We start from the raw sequence: 21876 nt of genomic DNA on the forward strand, positions 1-21876 counted from the left end.
TCTGCCCATCCATCCCACCGATCCGGGTCCCTTTGCAGAGCCCTCCTACCTTCCAGCAGATCAGCACATGCTCCCTTAATGTCATCTCCAAATTTACTAATGAAAGGCTCAACACCCTCATCCATGACATCAATAAAGATATTGAACAGAACAGGCCTGCACAGATGCCTGAGGGACACCACTGGTGACCAGCCCCCAGCTGGATGCAGCACCACTCACCACCACTCTCTGGGCCCGGCCATCCAGCCAGTTCTTAATCCAGCCAAGAGTGCTCCTGTCCAACCTGTGGTCTGCCAGCTTTTCCAGGAGTGTGCTGTGGGAGACAGTGTCAAAGGCCTTGCTGAAGTCCATGTACACAACATCTACAGCCTTCTTCATATCTACCAGGTGGGTCACCTGGTCATAAAAGGAGATCAGCTTGGTCAGGCAGGACCTGCCCTTCCTAAACCCATGCTGGCTGGGTCTGATACCCTGGCCATTCTGGAAGTGCCATGGGATGACACAGTAGAAACTGTTCCATAATCTTGCTGGGCACTGAGGTCAGGCTGACAGGCCTGGAGTTTCCTGGATCCTCCTTCCGGCCTTTCTTGTGGATGGGTGTCACTTTGGCCAGCTTCCGGCCATCTGGAACCTCACCATTGAGCTAGGACTGTTGGTAAATGATGGAGACCGGCTTTGCAAGCTTATCTGCCAGCTCCCTCATCACCCTGGGACGGGTCCCATCTGGTCCCATAGGTTTGTGAGCATGTAAGTGGCTCAGCAGGTCTCTGACTGCCTCCTCCTAGATAACAGAGGGACCATTCTGCTCCCTGACACCATCTGCCAATCCAGGAGGACAGCTGTCCTGAGGATAACCTGTCTTAATCTTGAAAACTGGGGGAAAGAAGGTGTTAGGTATCTCTGCCTTTTCCTAATCTTTAGTTACTAAATTCCTTTCCACATCTTAGAGAGAATGGAAGTTGTCCTTGCCTTCCTCTTGCCATTAATGTATTTATAAAAATATTTTTATTGTCCTTCACAGAAGTGGCCAGATTGAGTTCTAATTGGCGTTTTGCCTCTCTAATTTTTTTCCTATATGACCTAGCAACTCCCTTAAGCATTTCCTGAGATACCTGACCCTCCTTCCAAAGGTGGTACACCCTCTTTTTTTTCGCTTAGTTCCTTCAAAAGCTTCTTGCCCATCCAGACCAGTTGTTTCCCTCACTTTTGACACACAAGGACAGTCTGTTCCTGTGCCTTCAAGAATTCTGTTTTGAAGCACATCCATCCTTCCTGGACTCCTTTGTTTTTAAGGGCTGCTTTCCAAGGAATGCTCAGAATAAGTCTCTTGAATAGGCCAAAGTCTGCTCTCTGGAAGCCCAGTGTGGAAGTTTTATTGATGCCTCTCCTTGCTTCACCAAATATTGAGAACTCTATAATTTCATGATCACTGTGCCCCAGAGGGTCTCCAACCACCACATCTCCCACCAGCCCATCCCTATTTGCGAACAGCAGATCCAACATAGTCCCTCCCCTGGCAGGCTCACCCAGCAGCTGTGACAAAAAGTTGCCCTCCACACACTCTAAGAACCTCCTGGACTGCATCTTCTCTGCTGTGTTGTGTTCCCAGAGTCTGGTAGGTTAAAGTCACTACGAGAACAAGGGCTGGTGATCCTGAAACATTCTCCAGCTGCTTACAGAATAAGTTGTCCACCTCTTCTTCCATGTTGGGGGGGACAATAACAGTAACAGACTCCCAGTAGGATACCAGCCTTGTTGGCCTTCCCCCTGATTCTTACCCATAGGCACTTGACTTTATCATCATTAATTCAATTCCCGTGGTGTTGAGAGCCTCCCTAACACAAAGAACCTCTCCTTCACCTCTTCTCCCTCTCCTGTCTCTCCTGAAGAGCTTGTAGCCATCCAGAGCAGCACTCCAGCCATGTGACTCATCCCGCCATGTTTCTGTGATGGCAACTACATCACAGCTCTGCTGCTGCACCATGGCCTCCAGCTCTTCTTGTTTGTTACCTAGGCTGTGTGCATTAGTGTACATGCACCTCAGCTGGGCCACTGATTTCACCCCTGACTCAGGCTTACCACCCATGGGCCTGCTTCCAGACAGCCCAGCTGCATCCCCTTCCCCCTTCAAACCTACTTTAAAGCCCTGTCAGTGAGCCCCACTAATTCATGGGCTAGAATCCTTTTGCCCTTGATAGACAGATGGAGCCCATCTGGCTCTAGCAGGCCAGGTGCTGTGACAGTTGCCCTAGGATCAAAGAATCCAAAATTCTGCTGATGACACCAACCCTTGAGCCACTTGTTGGTAATGTGGGTTCTCCCGTTCCTTTCATCATTTATCCCTGCCACCAAAGGGACTGAGCAGAACACTACCTGTGCTCCTGCCTTACCAACCACTTGACCCAGTGCCCCAAAGTCCCTTTTAGTTGCCCTGATACTCCTCTTTCCAGTCTCATCACTGCCAACCTGGAGCATCAGCAGTGGGTAATAATCAGAGGGCTCAATCAGCCCAGGAAGTCTCTCAGTGATATCCTGTACCCAGACCCCAGGGAGGCAGCAGACCTCACTGTGGGTTGGGTCCTGTCAACATACAGGGCGCTCTGTTCCCCTCAGAAGGGAGTCACCCACTATGATTGCCCTGCTTTTCTTTTCAGTGTGAGAGGCACTGATCCATCTGACAGATGAAGAGTAACTGGGAAGCTCACTGGGCAGATAATTTTCTTCTACATCATCTGGCTGACTCTCTGGATCTAGGGCCTCATACCTATTCTGAAGTGGCACCTGGGTAGGTGATGGGGGTCAGGAGGAATTTTTATAACCTCCTCGAGTAGGGAGCCATTTCCACTCCCCTTCACCTACCAGGTGTCCTCCTTCTGCCTGATGGTAGGAGACGGGAGTCCTCTGACTCCTGGTGGGCTTCTCTGAGGGATGGAAGGATGAAACTCCATCAGTCTATTTCTGTTTCACTTTCCCTAATACTCCTTAGTCTTTCTACTTCCTCATTAAGCTTTCTCATTTATTCATGAACGTGAGCAAAAGCAAAACAAGGAAACCCTGCTTCCATAACTCAAGGAAAAAGCAGGACCCAAACAGAACAAAAAATGCTCCACAATCCCTCTTTTGGAAAAAAGTGATCACCAAATTGAAGGCAGCTGCCTAAGGCACTCCCAGTTCATAACCAAATTATTCTTGGAATTGTAGGGAATAATGCAATTACAGAGAACCCAGTCAAAACACCTTAGCTCAAAAACTGTGCACTGTAGTTCAGACTGCACTGAAAACCAAGGGACTTTTACTTAACTTGGCTGCTGCTCAAAATCATATGGGCTTTCCAGATCATGTGTCAGAATATCTCATCCTTTAGAGCAGCTCAGCCAAATTTCTTTGTCCCCCTATCCAAAAGCAGCAACAGTACTTCTTCCCTCCCGCTGTTCCCCTCATTTTGTGGTTAGAGGTTTTTCTCAAATCAGCTGTTTCAAACCTACTGCTCCCAGTGAGGATTGACAGCACTGTCTTATGTGACAAAATGCTCTCTCCTCTTTTAGATCAAACTCAAATCCAAATTGCTCTGCAACTTCTCTTTATATTATCAAGGCTCACAAAGCCCTCCCTCCCCTGAGCTGCCATCTTTGGATTTACTCTTAGAGTTTCATTTCTCAGAGGAAGGAGAGGAAGTTTTTACACTGCAGTGCATCACTACAATAAAACCATCTAAACACTACTATTAATAATCTGCATGTAACACAGTTGTTAATATAAAATAGATGCAGCATGTAATGAATTTTTCCAGATTCTATAGGTCTGTGATCATGCTAATCTGTTTCACATGAAGGACTCATCCCTTTATTTTTAGATGAAAGCAAATGTCTGTGATTAGAAACAGAAAAACCAACTTAGGCAGACAAATACTGGACATATATTCATGAGACTGCAAAGCCTGAAAGAAGCTTGGAAAAATTCTCTAACTGAAGTGCTATTGAAATATTCTGTAACGCCTGATTAATTTTTATGTCTCTCTTTCCAGATATAGTTATATCCATTAATTAAATTTAATCCTGAAAGGAGCTGGCAACCAAAACTACTACAACAGTTTTGATATTAAAATATAAATGTCTCCTACACTTCCCTGTAATTTAGAAATGAGATTTAAATTGCAGGTAAGTTTTTCATAATGATGGTCTCTTGTCTCCTCCAGATATTTTTGCCATTGTGAAAAACTGAACTAAAGAATCCCAGAAGATGCTCCCACATGTAATTGCCATCTTCAAAATTATAAACAAACACCAGAAACATATATTCCATTTGACTTATCTATTTTAGACCATTTTTTACCATATAAATTTAGATTACATCTGTTAACAGGAATCCTTTGTCCAGTTTTCCATTTACTAAATATCCACTCACCTCCTCCCCCCCCCCCCCAAAAAAAAATCCTCCTTTATTTATCTGTTCTAGGTAAAAAGATGGGGAGAAAACAAAACAAAAACAAAACAAAACAAGCACTTTCTAGTACTGTCAGCATCTATGACATCATTAATTTCAGTTCACAAACCTAAACCTCATTTCTGACATGCATCTTTCTTTTGTTGAAAGTGAAGGAAATTTCAAAATTTCGTTTAGTTCAAAGGGACTGAAAATGCAGCAATGATGCAAGACGAGGCTTTAGGTAGCTGTAACAAAGGAACCAACAATTTAATAATTTTGCTATGTCAGGATATTACAAATAAAGGCAGTTAGTCTTTTATGGCTTTGTGTTGTAGCCCCCATGGTGCTGCTGTTGACTTAAGACTTTTCAGGTACAGCTCAATGTCATTCAGCAAGCGTAAACCTGGACACCTTTGCACTGAGTTGTCAAATCTACACAAGTCAGTCTCTCTGAGAAAAGAGCCCACTTACTGTTGGTGAAAGTATGCTTGATAGACAAGCTAATTAAAATTCTATTTCAGAAAGCTTTACCAAGGCATTTAAAAAAAAATTTCCTCTTTACTCAAGACACATAGTTTTAATTCATAAAATCAAATGCCCAAGGCCAAAGCAGCACCGTACCAAAGACACAGTGCTGGTCATAGCACTCCAGGTATTCTGAAAGCATTTTGTACCTCAGGAACAGTGTAACATCTCTGGTTGCTTCAAACTCTGCCCTCCAAATCTCAGTGTTGCTTTCTCTGATTCAACTGACCTAATGATCTCCTAATAGCCAGGATAAATTAATTCAAAATCCCACTGGATATTTGCCTGGACCTGTGCTTCCTGCTGCTATCAGCAGGTGAGAAAAGGGGACAATCCCCTGGGACCTGGCACAATGAGGAGCAGTTAATGATGGCTTTTACCACCTTTCTGTTAGGTTAGGCCAGTCCTTCAGCCCAGCTTCTCACTTCTGTTTCAGCCCCTGCATAAAGGAGAATACGGCAGCAGGAGCATAAAGGAATTCAACAAACATTTCATATAGATAGAGAAGTATTCCCAGTGTGAGGAGCACACCTGCAAAGCTTTCTTGAGAAGGTACAATTGTGCCAGCTCTGGCACAGGGGGCAGACCCCTGGGGTGTGGCTGCGGCACTGCCACAAAAGGAAGCATAAGAAGGTTGCTAACACTTATTTTCCAGTCTTTTGAGCAAGGCAGATTCTGTCTCCTGGGAAGAATTAATCAGACCTGCCATTTCCATTGATCTGGTCTGGGCAGCACCACCCTGAACCAGACAGACACTGCAGAGCTTCTTAGAGCAAACAACAGAAACAGTTGGAGCTGAAGCAGCAGCTTCCAAGGACACTGTTCAGAGGGTACCAGAAAGATGTAAGGCATGTTTAAAGCTGTGGTAAGATGAAAAATGGGAATTTGGGTTTACAAACAAAGACTTAAACAACCTCTGGGAAACCAGAAAGACTTGTTTGAAGACAGGTCTTCTCTATGGAAGGGTTTGAAGACAATCTACATTTCAAGAGAAGAGGCTCCTGCAAAAACCTCTCAGAGATAATGAGCAAACACTACTTGTGGGCTATGTTTTCTAGATAACTTTTTTCCTGGTAGACTCACTGAAATACCTGCCTCATTATTCAGTCTTCTTTTACTAACTTTTTTACCAGATACTTAATGAAAAAATGAAATCAGTGACAATTGCATTGTGACTTAACCACCCCTATCATTTCTTGAAAGTCAGTTTCTCAAACAATGAAAAAAAAAACCCATAAAAAGAAAGAGAAAGAAAAATAAAGAAATTCCCATGGTCTATTAGGAGCCAGAAAACTTAAGTTCAGCTTTGTCAGGAAATCCCATCAGGGCTTTCCAGAGAGCTGCATGGGATTACATTTTCAAAAGGACTGAAAATATTTAGGAGCATGTCCCACTGTTAAAAGTGATTTAGATGAACAACCTTAAGCACTGTTGCATGCCCTGCTTCATGCTCTGTCTTGTCCAGCCCAGTGAGGGGTGGGGTTCTTCCACAGCTCCTGATGGGTGCAAGGTGCAGGAACCCTGTTTCTGCAGCTTCAGGATGGAGGTGACTGGCCCCGAGCAGGAAGAGCAGAGGGGACAGGCACCTTTCCTGGCCAGCACAAAGCACCAGTGGGGCAGGACTGTCCTCCCAGGCTGGGCTGGGAACTAGAGCAGCTCCCCTTCTGCTGCTCATGGCTCAGCTTCAAAGCAGAACTTCAAGGAAACTGCACCTTCTCTGCTGCCAACCCCTTCAGCAGGGGCCATCTGTCAGAGGTCACCAGATGCCCAGCCCCAGACACTCTCAAAAGCAGATGCCTTGACAGTGGCTTGCAGGCTCCCTGTGCCACATCCTCTTCTCCTGCTCCAGTGTGTGATTTCTTTCTTGTTCTAGTGAGAAGGCTTTTTAGCAGAGAGGCAAGGCACACGAAATACTTATGAAAGTAATTGAAAGTGTTTTATTCCACCTGCACTTTTACAACAGAAAAAACTATTTTAAAAAATTCATACCTACCATGGTATGCTTGACCTAAATTCTTCAGTGCTGTTCCTTCATTTTGTGAGACTAGAAATAAGTCCTTAATGTGTAAAATTTTGAACATGAAACACAAAAATTTATGACCCTATTAATGAAGTGCAGTGTTCACTTTAAATTGACGGATTTTCTGGTGCTTTGTTTTTTATTGACAATAAATTACTTTTCTGTGTCATATAAGAACTTGTGAACTTTCACATGGGATAGGTAGGAGTGCAATTTTGGCCTAATAGTTAAATTAAGCAGATGGTTCTGCTGAAGTATTTTGCATTAAAGGAGCTTTTTATTTAGGATTTCTCTTGAACCACAATTTTAAAAAACACAAATAAGCGATTGGATGCCCTCCAGCTCTCAGCTGCTAGATAAATCAAATAAATTTGGTCTAAACAAACTGTGAACTCCAGAAAATGCCCTGTATTCAACCAGATATCAGGTGTCAAACTGGAGTGAATGTACTGATATAAACTGGTTGCTTTTTCAGCATAGCTGAAAAAGGTATATAAAATGCAAGCCAAGACATTAAGCACATGTATGTGGCCCACAAGCAGATTTTAGCGATAAGTTCTACCTACTCAAACTTTTTGCTGGATCCAGACTTCACTTTTTACCCATCCAAAGGTCAATTCCAGTTAAGAGAAATGTTGTCTGAATTATGAGCTGAGAAAGAAATTAATATGGACCCTGACTTCTGGCCAGACATTGGTACCACATAATTTCTTTGCCATTGCAATTCTAATCTGCTGTGCTATCTGCTGTTTGAAGCTCATCTCACTACAAGTTTCCTTGGAAACAAATTTAGGCTCACATGTACATTAATGAGAATGGCACCTCAGGTAAGTTTGGTTTCAGATGATGGACTAGCCCTGCCCCTCAGTTTGCTTACATTCACAAACCTGACATTGAAAGTGGTCCAGAGCTCAGAGGAAAGACTGAAAGGTCTGTGCTGCACCTTCTTTGTTCACTGCACACTTCTGTCTTCGTTTAGAAAGGTGAATCTCATTGCTTCTGAAAGTATGTTTTCTTTTTCCTGAGCTTTAAGTGGATGCCAGTTATGACAAAACCTGTCAGGGTTGCTGCTGTGCCAGAAATCAGGTAGGCAATTCCCAGGAATGGGTTACTTCCGCCGCTCCACACCACGGTTGAAAGAATCACATGCTTCCTCCCCTTGAATCTGGTAACAGGGAAATCTGAGAGAAGGATGTTAAGATTTCACTAACAAAGTGTACGCTATTTCCAGGAGAAGAGAAAGTAGTGGTTAAATGCTCAAAAAGCTTTCCAAGGCATAAAGAGTTTTGAGGTCTGCATTTGCTGCCAAAACTTCTTTAATTCACTGGTGATGTTTCTGCTATTCTGGATCCAAAAACCCAGCTGGTCTTTGGGAGGTGATAGGCAGCTGGTGGTAAGAAACCCAGTTATTTTAGATACAGTCTTTGTGTGCATGTGGAAATACTTCCTTTTTCAAAACATTGTAAATGTCAGATTCATAATTTATAGGACTGCTACTGCATTAATTTGCTATGAAAGCTCAGTTGAAAATGGGCCGTTAGGGAAGCTTATCATGATACTCCACATAGTCTCTGTGAGGGTAAGTCACAGAGCTCAGCTCTACCTAATATGTTGTAGCCAGAATGTTATATGAATTTACCTTTCATCTCTCCCATGGAAGTTTTCAGAATAGAACCATGACAGAACATTTATAACCATATTTCTATCAGCTGAGAAAGAAGAGAAATTTATGGTCATGTTGACATAACTCCTGCTGACAAAAGGAGTGCTTTAGTCAGCAGAGTTCCCTCTGTTGGCTGTGAGGGGGCAGTTGCACCAGCACAAAAGCTCTTGCTGGTCAGGATGTGGCCCAAATCCCTCGAGGCTCTCCTGACACAGGGGTGTTTCGCACGTCTTTTTTGCCAGTTGACCACACAAGTCCTATTCACTTCCTTGTCACTGTAACTCTCTAGGAGCCTTGGGGAATCTGAAAGGATACTGTAGGAAATATGGAAGGTGTAATTCCCTGCTGGCAGGCCCTCTGCAAAGCGCTGAACCCGTCTGACACGCCGGTAGAGATTCCTGAACGTCGCAAAGGCCGACACTCGCATCCAGATGATGAAGTCATCGTTCACATAACCATTGTTCCTCTCATCTTCCTCGTCTAACAGATACACTGGTTTCTTCCAGTAAGGAGGTCTGGCTGTCCCTGGTCACAAAGAGACAAAGCAGGAAAGACGCTGTCAGTAAAAACTGTGGTTGCTGAGATTCTGGGCCTCACACAACCAGCACAGAATATGAGCTATGGAAGAGACATAAGACACTGTCCAAAATTATATATAAGCCAGATAACAGCATGTCCAAGCATGTCCACTCACCTCAAACACAAATTAACAGTTTAACAGTACCCAGGGGCTACTACACATTAGAGCATTCAAGCACAGGAGAAACAAAGTGACTTGCACAAGTGAAAATACTGTTTATTCTGGATTCTTGTCTCTTCAGCAAGCAATATGTTCTCTATAATGAGGAGCTTGCCTTCATTTTTACACATTAATATATTCCTGTGCAACCAGAAAGGCACCTTTTTGCAGCCTAATGGCACAGCCTAGGACATTCAGAATCTGTCCCATGAAGACGACTTAGATCATTAGCTCTGACATATTGCACTCAGCTCAGCACTGCCCTGATCCACAACAGGAAGCTTTTAGCCCCAACTCAATAGAGATCAACCATAACAAGGAAACAGCCCTAGGAAACAAGTCTGAAAGAACTAGTGACAAAGGCAGCCTCTCATGTCTCACAACTGCCCAAGAATCTGCAAAGGCATGAAGGAAAGATGGGATATGCAATTCTCCTTCACAGATATTTTCAACAGGAAAAAAAAAAAAAAAAGCAACTGCTTCTTTGCTTTCTCTGGACAGATTAATCATTACAAGAAACTATAAAGAAGGGTGTTGATGTGGGCTAACTTCAGTCTTCCAAAACCATTTTCTCTCAATTTCTTTGGTCACTGATAAAAAAAGTTAAAAGGTGATATTTTTGGCTAAATGTGCCTTCTGCTGTCAGTTACCCTCTAAACCCTGCTTCTTCAACTTGCTTTCTTGCTATTTCTCCCAAATGTGATTTTTTCTGAGAATGGTAGACATATGAAGGGGGAGATAGGGAAGCCATTGAAAGATAAGGACCACCAGCAGAACCATTCTTACCTGCAAATGCAGAAGAGAGATTGTATGATTCAGGATTGCGAAATTTCACATTTTTATCTGTCCACCAACTGTTTCCAGTCTTCAGCAGTGGCACTTGAATCATAGATGAGTTATAATTGTAAAACAGATCAATAGTATCTGCAGGGAATACAAAAAGCAACATCTGTGAGTCAGACAGTCATTCTATTTGCCAGCAAGACTAACAAAAAAAAAAAAAAAAAAGGGCACATTGAAGCATCTTTCAAGTGCATAGAAAACCTGAACATCCTGGGTATGTATGGACACACGTTTCACAAGAAGAACTAAGGTACTAGAGTCTTAGAACAACTGAAGTTTTAAAGACTGAACATTTCCTACCAGTCCCTGTGTATATTGTGCATGCTTCTCATGTCCATCAACTCCTGGGGGACTACCTTCTTTGCAAATCTCTTTATGAGCTCTCTAGCTAGTTGCAGAAGTTACTGTCCTAGCTGGTTTCCCCTAGAATTTCTTTGACAGTTGTCCCAAAACTTTGCTATACATGATGTGTTTTCAGGTTCCAGGGAAGAATTGAAAGCACAATCAAGGGAATCCAGTCCTTTGGAAAAAAAAATTGCTTTAGTTTTATGCCAGTTAGAGCTTGCTTACCAACTTGGACACAAACACTTTCTTCAATCAAAAACCATTTAGTTAAAATTGTGCCTAACCATGCCATCCAGTTTCAGTGGGTGAACAGCACTTGTTTTTATCCATTACTATTTTCCTACATAGATTAGGTTAACATAAGGCAGAAACATTACAGGATGCATTAACAGCTCTGTAAACCCCTAGGCAGCCAATGGGATGATGGGCAGGGACAATCAGATGATACAGAAGTTGCCTTTTAGGAGACATGAAAAACACAACTCAGCTGCACAAGCATTAATGAAAACACAGTCTTTTTTTGTTTCCTTGTACAAAACCTGTGTTCACGCAGCTCCTTAAAGCTCAGACACAGTCTTCTGGGAAATGATCCTTCTGTGGCCCACCACATCCCCAGCTATTTGTTACCACTTCATTAACAGGAATTGCAGTGCTCTGAGCTCTGCCTGCTCAGTTGCTTGTCTTGACTCTCCCTCACATGCTCCAGAACAGCGTGGGCTGCACACAGCTGGGCTCTGCTGGCCTAGGTCTGAGCCCAGCCCAGTAAATCCCACTTCCAGCAGCAGGTGGGTAAGCAGGCAGATGAAAATCAAATGGATCTAGAAGTTACTGAATGCAACTGGCTTTCACAAATCCCTTGGTGTAGGTGGCGCAGCTGCTTGGAAAGAGCTGCTGCCTTCTCAAAACCTGCTGCATGGAACAGGTTAAAAAAAGGGTGAGAGCAAGGAGTGGTAGAAATTGGAAGACAAAAAAGATGGGGTAGTGGAGAAAAGTCTAGGTTTTTTTTCTTGCTTTTCTTTCCAAAGATACATTCTGCAATCTCCCAAGTGTACTCAGAAACAGATTATGCCCACAACGAAGATCAAATCCAGGATCAAATTAAGACTATGTATGCTTCCAGCATTCTAGAACAAAAATGAAACCGGGTAGATCCAAAGATCCAAAGTAAAGCGGAGAATGTGGAGAGTCCCTCCTTCTAAGCACATGATTGTGGGAAGGCAGAATCTGGGCTCTGCCATCTGTATAAGAATGTGCTTTTTAGCACATTTTATGGAAAAAAGACTCTTTTTCCTACATGAAAGTATGGGGAGATGAAAGTGTTCAAATTGTAGATATTGAGCAAAGGCCTCCATGCTAAAGTAAGCAGATGTTAAAGTAGCTGTGATCCCATGAGAAGTTTGAACAGAGAAGGAGAGAAGAGTGATGAAGATCCTGTGCTCCCAGGAAGAAGAGGATTTCAGATACAAATAATGAGAACCTTTGCCTTTAAATAGCTCAACTTTAAAACAGTACCCCATAAGTTGACATGGCCCATAAACACAGCTGTGGGAAAAGCTTGTGAAAAATGGGAGGGATCTCACAATTGCAGATTTCCCCTGGCAGCTGATATTCATGGAGAGAGCCAGGAGAGAACTGTTTTATTGTAGAGAAGTCTCCATAACATTAACAAGAGAGACTTCTCTCCCTAAGTGAACTGAAGAAAGACTATTCTAGCCAAGAAATCTCAAATTAGCAAACCAAAACCACAACACCCTCCTTCTAAGAACATGATTGTGGGAAGGCAGAATCTGGGCTCTCCATCACTGTACAGGAATGTGCTTTTTGGCAAGGAAGTACATGAAATCTGTTGTATCCTTGTTCCTTATTTCAAGAGGGCCTAAATTCATCACTCCTGCTGTACACTCACATGGAAGAGGGCCTTAGAAAATGAGAAATCTCCCTCAGTTTCCAAACAAGAGCCAAGTTACTAAACAGTAGGAAGCAGAGCCTCACGTTCACCAGAGCAGCACCACCAAACAAAGCCTTTTATGGGAGAAAGTAGAGGCCTTGCAGTACCAGGTTTGCCCTGTCCTGGGATAAGGGAATAGTTTCAAGAAGAAATCAGGAAGGGGCAGAGGAAGGTGCCACGTACCATTGAACATGCTGTTGGCAATGGCCCCGCACGGCGCCATCGGGGTCCCGTTCCGGTAGGTGCTGAAGGGCGCGCAGTAGCTCCTCTGGATCTGCATTCAAGGTCACACAACAATCAGGCACAGAGCCAGGGTTTGGTTTTAATCGGTGTCCTCCCATGCCTTTTTCTGAAAAGCCACTGAACAATTACGTCTCCAGTACCTTTTGGTCACATTAGAGAGACATCAAATAAATGGGTCAGCAGTTCAGAACGCCTTCCATATCTAGGCACAGAAACTTAAGGTCTTCACCAAATTCTGCTGCCGACTTGCAAGCTCCAGACTACAAAAACCAGGTTTGGGGATCTGCTATTGTAAAATGGCTACAACTGAAAATGTTCCAGTGAAGTCTTGGCTTACCCTAAAACATCTTATTTTACCTTCTTTTTAATTCTGACCTGGTCTTAATTAGTGCTGGAGAACAGCAGATGTAGTTGCCCAAATTACTGCAGGTCAACAAGGCCAAATCTTGATGTATGAAGATACAGAATGAAAAACAGAAGTCCACCTCAGCTTTACCACATCTTTCCTACTCCATTTTATAAGAAACTATAAATCTTCAGGTTTCAACATACAAACATTTTCAAGTAACTCCAATGAGCTGTGTATCTGATCAGCACAAAAGCCACAAGCAGCTGCATCTGGATGCAAACAAACAAGCTGACAGGACATCTGGAGAGTTTTAGGAAGTGGTTTACAGAAATGAGGAACATGTCTTGAGAGTTGTAAGAAGCATTTTATAGAAACAACAGATTACCATGGCACAACCATTGATGTGTGGACTATGTGTATGTTAAGAAATGCTACTTTTAAGCCAAAGAAAATATGCTTTAGATTTGTAAGTAAAAATCGGAATGCCATGATTGCATTCTCCAGTTTCCTTATGCAGGTGTGCTGCAGGTGATGCTGTCTACTCCCTCTTTAGACTTCTGAATTGCATACTTAGAATGCTACATGATCACTTATTTCAGAACTCACCTTTTCCTGCTCCTTGCCTGCTTCCAAAGCCAGATGGCAAAACTAAAGACTTAGAATAACTTCATTCCCTAGCTAGGGCTAGGGAATAACTTAATTCCCTAGCACAGCTTAAAACACTTCTGGCTAAGAAGACTGACAACACAAGAAGGAAAAGCTTTCTGTATATTTATTTGGAAAAGACAATGTATTTTTAATCAGCACTACAAGGTGCAGGTTTGAGAACTGCAACACAGGACTGACATCTTTTATTTACCCCCCACCCCCTTCAACCTTCCTCTCTTATTAACTTATTAGGCATAATGGCCCCAACAACCATAAAAGCCGGGACCAAGCACTGAAAATCTCTACTTTATTATTCCCTAGAGGCACCTAAACACACTTATGGCTCTGCCTAGCTGGCTCTCCATATGGTCAAAGGCACACCTGCTGGAAGTGCTGCTGATCTCACAACAGCAAAACAAAACTTACATTTACATTTCGGCCCAACAGCTGTGCGTCACTTCTCGATCTCACGTATCGACGGTGGTTTTGATAGAAGTTTTGCAGACCATAGTACATAAAAACATCACCCTAGAATCCAAGCATAAATCCCTTCAATAAGGAGAGTACATGAAGGCAATGAGAAATTGCCTCCTATTACTTGCTAAAAAAGAGGGGAAGAGAGTACTCATATTAAAATGTCTGTAACTACACCCTAAGCAATACAGCAGTGATGGGCTAGAATCTAATCTTTACCCTAACGGTAAGTTTTTATGTTTTGGCACAAATTAAACATAATTTAAATCACCAAACAAAACCTAAAATAAAAATGCCTGATAATTATTTTACTCAAGATGGCATGGTTGGCCAAGAACTTGCAATGACTATGAATCATATTGCAGAGACACTCATTTTCCATAAAAGAAGGTGCACAAAAACCTTCACATTAAAAGAAGAATGCTGGGCAGGCAAATCATGCATGAAAGGTAATTATGCAACTATAAAAAACCCATTATTTAGTTAAATTAACTTCTCATCTCAAACATCACTGTAATCTGAAGAATTACAAAGTATTTTAACAGCCTTCTCAATACTGAAGAATCCTAAAGTGACTTTAAATTACACTGTCATTTTAAGGGATCATTTATTTAGTACTAAGTATAAAATCTCCTTGGCAGAACATGAAGCGTTTTAACTGTCTCAATAACATGACCTGGTAGTTTAAGGACGGAAACAAAGGATACTTTTTCCAAAAGAAACTTCAGAATCACATTGCTAGACCTGAATTATTTCAAGGACCTACAGGATCAGCAGCACAACTCTTGTAAAAATGACTACAGGGGTCTACTTATGTAAAGTGGTCAGAGCTTCAGATTTCCTTCTCACTTGAGAGCTTAGCAGGGCAGCAACAACCAATCCCAGGCCAAGGGCAAGGCTTTGCCTCTGACTCAGAGAGATAGAGAGAGGTCACCTCCACAATCAAACACCATTTCCTCCACCCCCTTCTTCTCCTTGGACATCTCCCAAACTAGGGGCCTGGTCTTGATTATAAATGCCAAAATGAACAACAAAGGCAAAAGTGTAAAATTTTGAGCATTACATGTTCTGAAAAAGTACAAAGCGAATTTATTCAGGAGCTCTACAGAACAGAATTCCTGTCTTTTATCATTTAGGGATATAAGTAACAAGTGGTATGCAGCAACCTGAGTTGGTTTTTGTACCCACTTACCAATATATCTTCCTTTAGCGTGAAATTAATAGAACAGTGGCATTCCTTATTCCAGTTAGAGGAATTTTCACGAAGCTTTGAACAATCTGAGCATTTATCTGAATAATCTATCTGTCAGAGAAATTAACAAGCAAATATATTGTAATAAAGAACATGCTCATAGGAAAAGGTTAGTGTTTTAGGTCCAAGGCTTCTCAGGGCTGTTCTCTTCTAAGTGACCTTGGACTGCCAAAAACATTGTTGAAAATGAAGAGGCAGAGTGAGGACTTGGCCTCAATGAACAACCACAACATTTATCCCTATTTTAAAGCTGGTTTAAAGCCTTTTGATGACCATTGCAGAACTTTCATGTCGGCTCCTTGGCAAAGGAGTGCTGAGTGAAGAACACTCTGGGCTGGCTGACCAAGTAATGCTTGACAAATCCCCACATGGCCCACCCCCACTGAGCAGCCTGGGTTTAGTGCTGAGTGTTGGCTCCAAACAGGAGTCTATTTGCAACACCACAGGTCTGAATAACCTTTTCTGCAGGAGGGATTTAAACATTAGGGCTCCCTGCATTTCAAGATTTAGCCCAGCAAACATGTATGTTTTTATAGTGTCAAGCACTCTCTGAGGGATTTGCTAATTTCTCTTCAAAACCCCAGAAGATAATGACAAAATTTTGGTATTAGCAGCCAGTGGCAGTTATTATCACCCATATTTCAGATATTACCACCCAGGTAATTTCAGATATTACCACCCAGTGTTCTGATTTTATTGATGACCGACTGCCTCTGAAGACTTTCACAGGAATACCAGCTGCAGGACACATGTCCAAGGCATGAAGCCATTGCTATTATTTTTATTCAGAAGCAAAATCTCAAAGCCTTTTCTCTCCAAACCTGGCCTGGTTTCTACTTTACAGAATATCAAAGAACATCACTCCCAAACCAACCTGTATTTCTCTGACGCTGTTTGCAGACAGGACAAGGCAGACTCCCACAGTGAGGCAGAATGCCCCTGTCAGAAAGAAGCTGGAGAGCACAGATGCAATGGTGAGCTGGGGCTTCCAAGCTGGCAGCCTCTGCTGTTTGAATGCACTGTTATCTGGACACCTGGAAGGCTGGGCTTCTCCTTCTCTGGGAAGAACATTTGTCTTGTTTTTCATTTTCTTCTTGGTGAGAGAAAGGAGTAATATCCTTGTGCTGCAGACTGTTTCAGTTGAGATACTGTCTTTATTGCTGGCAGACTATATTCGTTGTTCAAACTTGCATTATGGTGAGGAATTACTTATTAACTAGATCTCTCTCTTCCTTGTTTTCTGTATTTGTGCCTGGATCCCATGATCAGCTTGTACCAATCAAGTGATTGTGTACTTTGATCAGGGTGTCCAGTTCATTCCTCCTGGAAAAGCTTAGATATATTTTTCCTACTCCACAGCTCATTAGGATTTGTTATGACTTATTAATTTGCAGGGATACTGGCAGCTATACTGAAATTTCTGTGTCATTTCAGATGCATTATTTCTTCTCCCTTCACTTCCATAGCTGCCCAGCTAACAGGCATGGCATACAAGGAAAGGAGTTCTACTCCAGTTGCATTGGATTCCACTGGGGAGGACTGCAGGTGCTGAGACAGCACTGGACAGAGAACATGGCTTTGGAAGACCAAACCAATTTTCTTAACCTATTACATTCATTGCTATTGACTGAGATGTGATTAAAGGTTGTAAAAAGGTTGTGTGTTCTTTATCATAGAAGGACAACTCATTTTTAAAATATCCAATTTGGATCAATGGCTTTCCAAGATACTGATGATTTCCTCATCTCTATTCATCTTGTTATCTAAAAAAGAATCCATCCATTCCCTACTATCTGCAATAACAAAACAATCACCCAGAAATGACCTCATTTTAATTTAAATGGACAAACATAAGAATACTTTTTGCACACTTCAACAGTTTAACCAAAATAAAATCTCAGTATAATATACAGATAATTTATCATGTAAGAGCAAAAAGCAGCATTTGGTTAGCTCTAGAACAGATCGGTGAAAAATACCTTTTCACCATGTTACTGAAATTCATACAACTTTTTCAAAGATCCCCAAGAGCATGTAGATTACCCCTCTCATGAGAGAAATACATGTCTCATTTGCAACAGCACAGTGAGGGAACAGAGAATTGAGCTGTGCAAAGACTTTCACACCCATATTTGCTCATCTTCAAAGTCTTACTTGTGACATGTAGTAGTACATCTAGCAGGTGAAAGCAGTGTAATTCTGATTTCAGTATGACATTGTTCCAGCAATAAAAATAATACTAGAACTACAAACAAAACTTCTGGGTTTTTATTAAAAGAAAACTCAGAAAAAGTTGCAATGTGCCTTCTGTACTGAGACCTCTGAAAAGTCAAAATTCAGTTGCAGGCAGGATAGTAGTAAAATGCAGCTGCAAATTACTTCCTTGTTAGTAAACTCATTAAAAGAGTCCCAGCTTCACAGATCCATCTCTGCACAGCTTTATAATACTCTTCTCCAGTAGGTCAATTGTTTCTTTCTTTATCTGAAGAAAACAAAAATCAAAGAAGGCATAAGAAGTTACTGATAATGATATCATTTATTTACTCAGCCACCTTACTATAGGACTAGAAATTAAAGAGGAGATTCCTATACAAGGTCCTCTAGAATATTTCCAGTTTTTAAAATACCCGCCATTTGCCCTGCAGCCCTGAAGTCTCATTTCACATGGCTACAGAAAGGTTGTCATAGGCAGAGTTGATAAAGCACACCACAGTTAGGCCCATCCTGGGCTGCAGAATCCCTACAGAACTTTCCAGAGTAACAATTGGCATAAAGCAGATCAAGGGCAGTGCAACAGGCACAGCCCTGTCTGTGTCTGAGACACCTGAATGAAAGTGAGCATGAAGGTCAGGTCTGCCTGTGCTGCATACAAAGTACTTTGGTTTATGACAGTGATATGGCCGTGGCTTATGGCTTATCTAAAGATAAAACAAATGTATTACAGAGTAAATATTGACTACATACTTCAGAGGGAGCACAAGATTCTTTATCATCATGGTTAGTCCAGAGTTTCCTTATAGCTCCCTCTTACCACTTACAAATTACTTGTTTTCAGGTTTTCTCTCACGATTATATTCTTTCATGCCTCCACTCTGCAGAGGAATAAATAATGTAAGAAAGCCCAGCCAGCCCCAATTTCAGACCGGATGTGCTACATGAAGGTATACACAGTTGTCTTTCTATCACAAGTTCTTTTCTCACAAACCTTTTATTTTCAGGAAGGCTGAAACTTAAACAGCATCTTTTCAAATTTACTAAAGGCTTGTTGTGTGTATTGTTTGCAGACAATATAGTATTGGGTTTTGGTAAAAAAAAACCTTTACTTGAATTTTAGGAACAAGTAACTTGAGGAGTTGAGACAGCTCTGTATTGCCATCAACCTCTGTACAAAAAGCTTTCAATGCAGAAATCTTGTCCTTTGCTCAGACCAAAATTTATAGAATCTATTTTTATTTACACCTTTATGCTTTACTTCCAGTGTGCCAAGACAAAGTCTGATAAACTCATTCACTCCTCCTGTGGTTTCTTTGAGAGCTTTCATCTCCTCCTCTCTCCATTGTTTGGGATGAATCAAGTGAGAGACACAGAAACAGCGAATGAAAAATTCCAGCAGCATCAACTAATGAGATGCAGCTGACACAGCAGTGGATCAGGGCACCATCCCTTGTGTGGATATGATGGCATAGAGAACTGCCACGTGGGAAGATCCATGTGTTTTAAAATTCATATATTTATTAGAATAGATAATTAATATTTAATTTATAATTAATATTATATTTATAATTAATATTATAATATTATAATAATTATATTATTAATATAATACTTATATCAATACTATATATTATATAATACTTATATAATATTAAATATTATTAATATTTAATATTATAAATTAATATTATTAATTTATAATTAATATTATAATACTATAATAATTATATTATAATACTACATTATAATATAATCTAAAATATTATTAGAATATAAATATAATTCAGTGTACATAATTCTCCACTGAGAATTATGTACAGGTGACTACCAAAACAGCAATGGACATGTGCTTCCAGTTGTTCTTGCTTTCTGGTTTAAACACAATGAAATTCAGCAATGTTGCACCTTAAGTATGCAAAGAAATTATTGATAATTGAGGTTTGCACTGAAAACAGGCCAGTATGCTGAGTTTCTAACTTTAAGCATACAATTTTGCCTCCATAACTAACACAGGTGAAAGAAATTAGTACATCAAACAGCCAATTCTTCAAATTGTCTTTGGTACTGTATTTCTTCTCTCTGAGAAAACTTGTGAGTATTTGTAGCATGAATTTGACATTTTTCTATACAATTAGAAAAGCTGACTAGGACTGTATTCCATATTTAAAGCCCACAAGTTGCCAGAACATCCCATTGCTTTATATGTGAAGTTAAGATGCCTTCTCACCAAAACATTATTTGGGTGTCTTTTGCTGTTGACATTCCTTACATAACTTTAAGGAATCTGCCTGATGTCTGCAGTGGGATAAATACCTGCAAAATACTCCACTTAGAAAGCCCAAGACATCAAAACCCTTCCTATGTGATGTGTTCCATGAGCCAAGAGCAGTTTGAAGACTTTTCTGTAATTATATATTCATTATTCTGTAATCACACATAAATATCTATTGCTTATCCTAACACAATATATGATGGTCCAGTGTTCTTACTTACCCGGATTTAACTTGAACTAAGCTTTAACTTTTTATGCTAAGACAGCCTTAGGACTCTGCCTTAATAAAATAGACTTGGAGTCACAACTTTTGGCCTATATTTCTAGACAGACACACAGAACTACTATGAAGTTGCCTACAGTGGGCTGAAAGGTATACTTTCAGCCCAAAATGAAATAGTGGCAACATAATCTTCATTTTTTGGAGGTCGATCACCTATGGTCAACTTTATTAATGTTGACTTCAGATGACTTAAAAAACCCATCCCACTGCCATCAACACCTTTTGTACTGCCTGCGATTTTGTACTGTACTGTCTCTGATTTTATGTTTTTTGTTCTTTAAAAAACTTACAGGTAAGTGCAGCACCATACAAAAAAAGCCTTATGTATTAGCCACAAGAGGGAGCCTCCTTGCCGCCAAAAAAGCAAAGGCAGGGGCTTTTTTGCTACTTCATTTCTTCAATGTATGCTACTTCATACCTTCAACAATTTTTTGTTTTGTTTTGTGTATGTGGGGCTGTAAAATGCAGCACAATAAAATACTTAGACAAGTACACAGATGGATTAATGACTGATAATTTGTTTCACCTGTGAAGCAGCTTAATGTTTGTATGCAAAAGAAGTCCTTTTCCCTGGAGATTCCTTCCATTTTGGGCCTCCTCTAAATGCACAAGACCTCAAGACACTGTGCAGGAAATTGGGAGCTTTCTAACAAGCACTAATGGAGGAAACTGCCTCTTCATCTGGCTAGAAATAGGTGATGCCCCACAACATACTGTAAACATAGCTTGTTACAGCAAGAAATATAAAAGCTGGATTACAGAACTGGAAAGAATTGGGAATTATCTTAGAAGAAGTGTACAAGTGATGGATGGGTCTAAGTTGTTTGTACCCTACTTCTTGTCAAAAGAAACAAAAAAGAAAAGACAAGAAAGAAAAGAAACAAAACTCAAGAGAACTGTCTGTAGATTTACTCATATGATGTTATCTTGCTCTCAGGTGGAGAAACATAGATGTTTTGCCATATTTTTGTTTATTTTTTGAGGAAACTGTTCACTGAATCACAGTATATGCTGAGTTGGAAGGGACCCAGAAGCATCAAGTCCAAATCCTGGCCCTGCACAGGACACATCAAGATCACACCCCGTGACTGAGAGCATTGTCCAAACACTTGAAGCCTGTCAGGCTTGATGCTGTGACCACTTCCCTGGGGAGCCTGTTCCAGTGTCCAACCACCCTCTGGGTGAAAAACCTTCTTCCTAATGTCCAACTCAAACCTCCCCTGATACAACTTCAGGCCACTCCCACAAGTCCTGTCACTGGTCACCACAGAGAAGAGATCAGTGCCTGCCCCTCCTCTCACTCTCACAAGGAAGCTGTAACTGCAGTGAGGTCTCTCCTCAGCCTCCTCTTCTCGAGGCTGAACAGCCCAAGTGACCTCAGCGCCTCCTCACACAGCTTCCCCTCAAGGCCCTCCTCCATCCTCATTACCCTCCTTTGGACACTCTCTAACAGCTTTATACCCTCCTTATGTTGTGACCAGAACTATACACAATATACTAGGTGAGGCCACCCCAGCTCAGAGCAGAGCAGGACAGTCCCCTCCCCTGCCTGGCTGTGATGCTGGGCCTGATGCCCCCAGGACAGGGTTGGCCTTCCTGGCTCCAGGGCACTGCTGGCTCAGATTCAACTTTC

At 41.5% G+C, this 21876-nt stretch overlaps 2 protein-coding genes across 9 annotated transcripts in view; both read right to left on the reverse strand.

The window, feature by feature from the left end:
* Window positions 1-7095: 7095 nt before the first annotated feature.
* Window positions 7096-17165, reverse strand: LOC119699672 (cell cycle control protein 50C-like). Its single transcript, XM_038133497.1, has 7 exons — window positions 16349-17165; window positions 15415-15525; window positions 14175-14276; window positions 12692-12782; window positions 10159-10296; window positions 8949-9158; window positions 7096-8151 (listed from the first exon to the last, which is right to left on the reverse strand). The coding sequence occupies exons 1-7, from the start codon at window positions 16559-16561 to the stop codon at window positions 7961-7963; spliced, it is 1056 nt and encodes a 351-aa protein (XP_037989425.1). The 5' UTR covers window positions 16562-17165; the 3' UTR covers window positions 7096-7960.
* A 124-nt stretch (window positions 17166-17289) lies between these two features.
* The window catches only part of CMSS1 (cms1 ribosomal small subunit homolog), a 223453-nt gene continuing 218866 nt past the window's right edge, over window positions 17290-21876 (reverse strand). For 7 of the 8 annotated variants that reach the window (XM_038133444.1, XM_038133428.1, XM_038133470.1 and 4 more), the window contains one exon: window positions 17290-17956. In XM_038133444.1, the coding sequence (XP_037989372.1) occupies window positions 17873-17956 (84 nt within the window). In that variant the 3' untranslated portion in view covers window positions 17290-17872. The remainder of the gene's footprint in view (window positions 17957-21876) is intronic. The other variant, XM_038133454.1, reaches the window with a different exon arrangement.

The sequence above is a fragment of the Motacilla alba genome, chromosome 1, assembly GCF_015832195.1.
Source record: "Motacilla alba alba isolate MOTALB_02 chromosome 1, Motacilla_alba_V1.0_pri, whole genome shotgun sequence".
Taxonomy (NCBI): domain Eukaryota; kingdom Metazoa; phylum Chordata; class Aves; order Passeriformes; family Motacillidae; genus Motacilla; species Motacilla alba.

What these genes read in the sequence shown, in the direction of transcription:
- LOC119699672 (XM_038133497.1), bottom strand. Translation starts at nt 16,561, where the DNA reads ATGAAAAACAAGACAAATGTTCTTCCCAGAGAAGGAGAAGCCCAGCCT. An exon ending in TGTTGGGCCGAAATGTAAAT is followed by an intron (nt 12,783 to 14,174) that starts GTAAGTTTTGTT and finishes CCTTGAATGCAG; the next exon opens with ATCCAGAGGAGCTACTGCGC. An exon ending in TCTCTCTTCTGCATTTGCAG is followed by an intron (nt 9,159 to 10,158) that starts GTAAGAATGGTT and finishes CTTTGTGACCAG; the next exon opens with GGACAGCCAGACCTCCTTAC.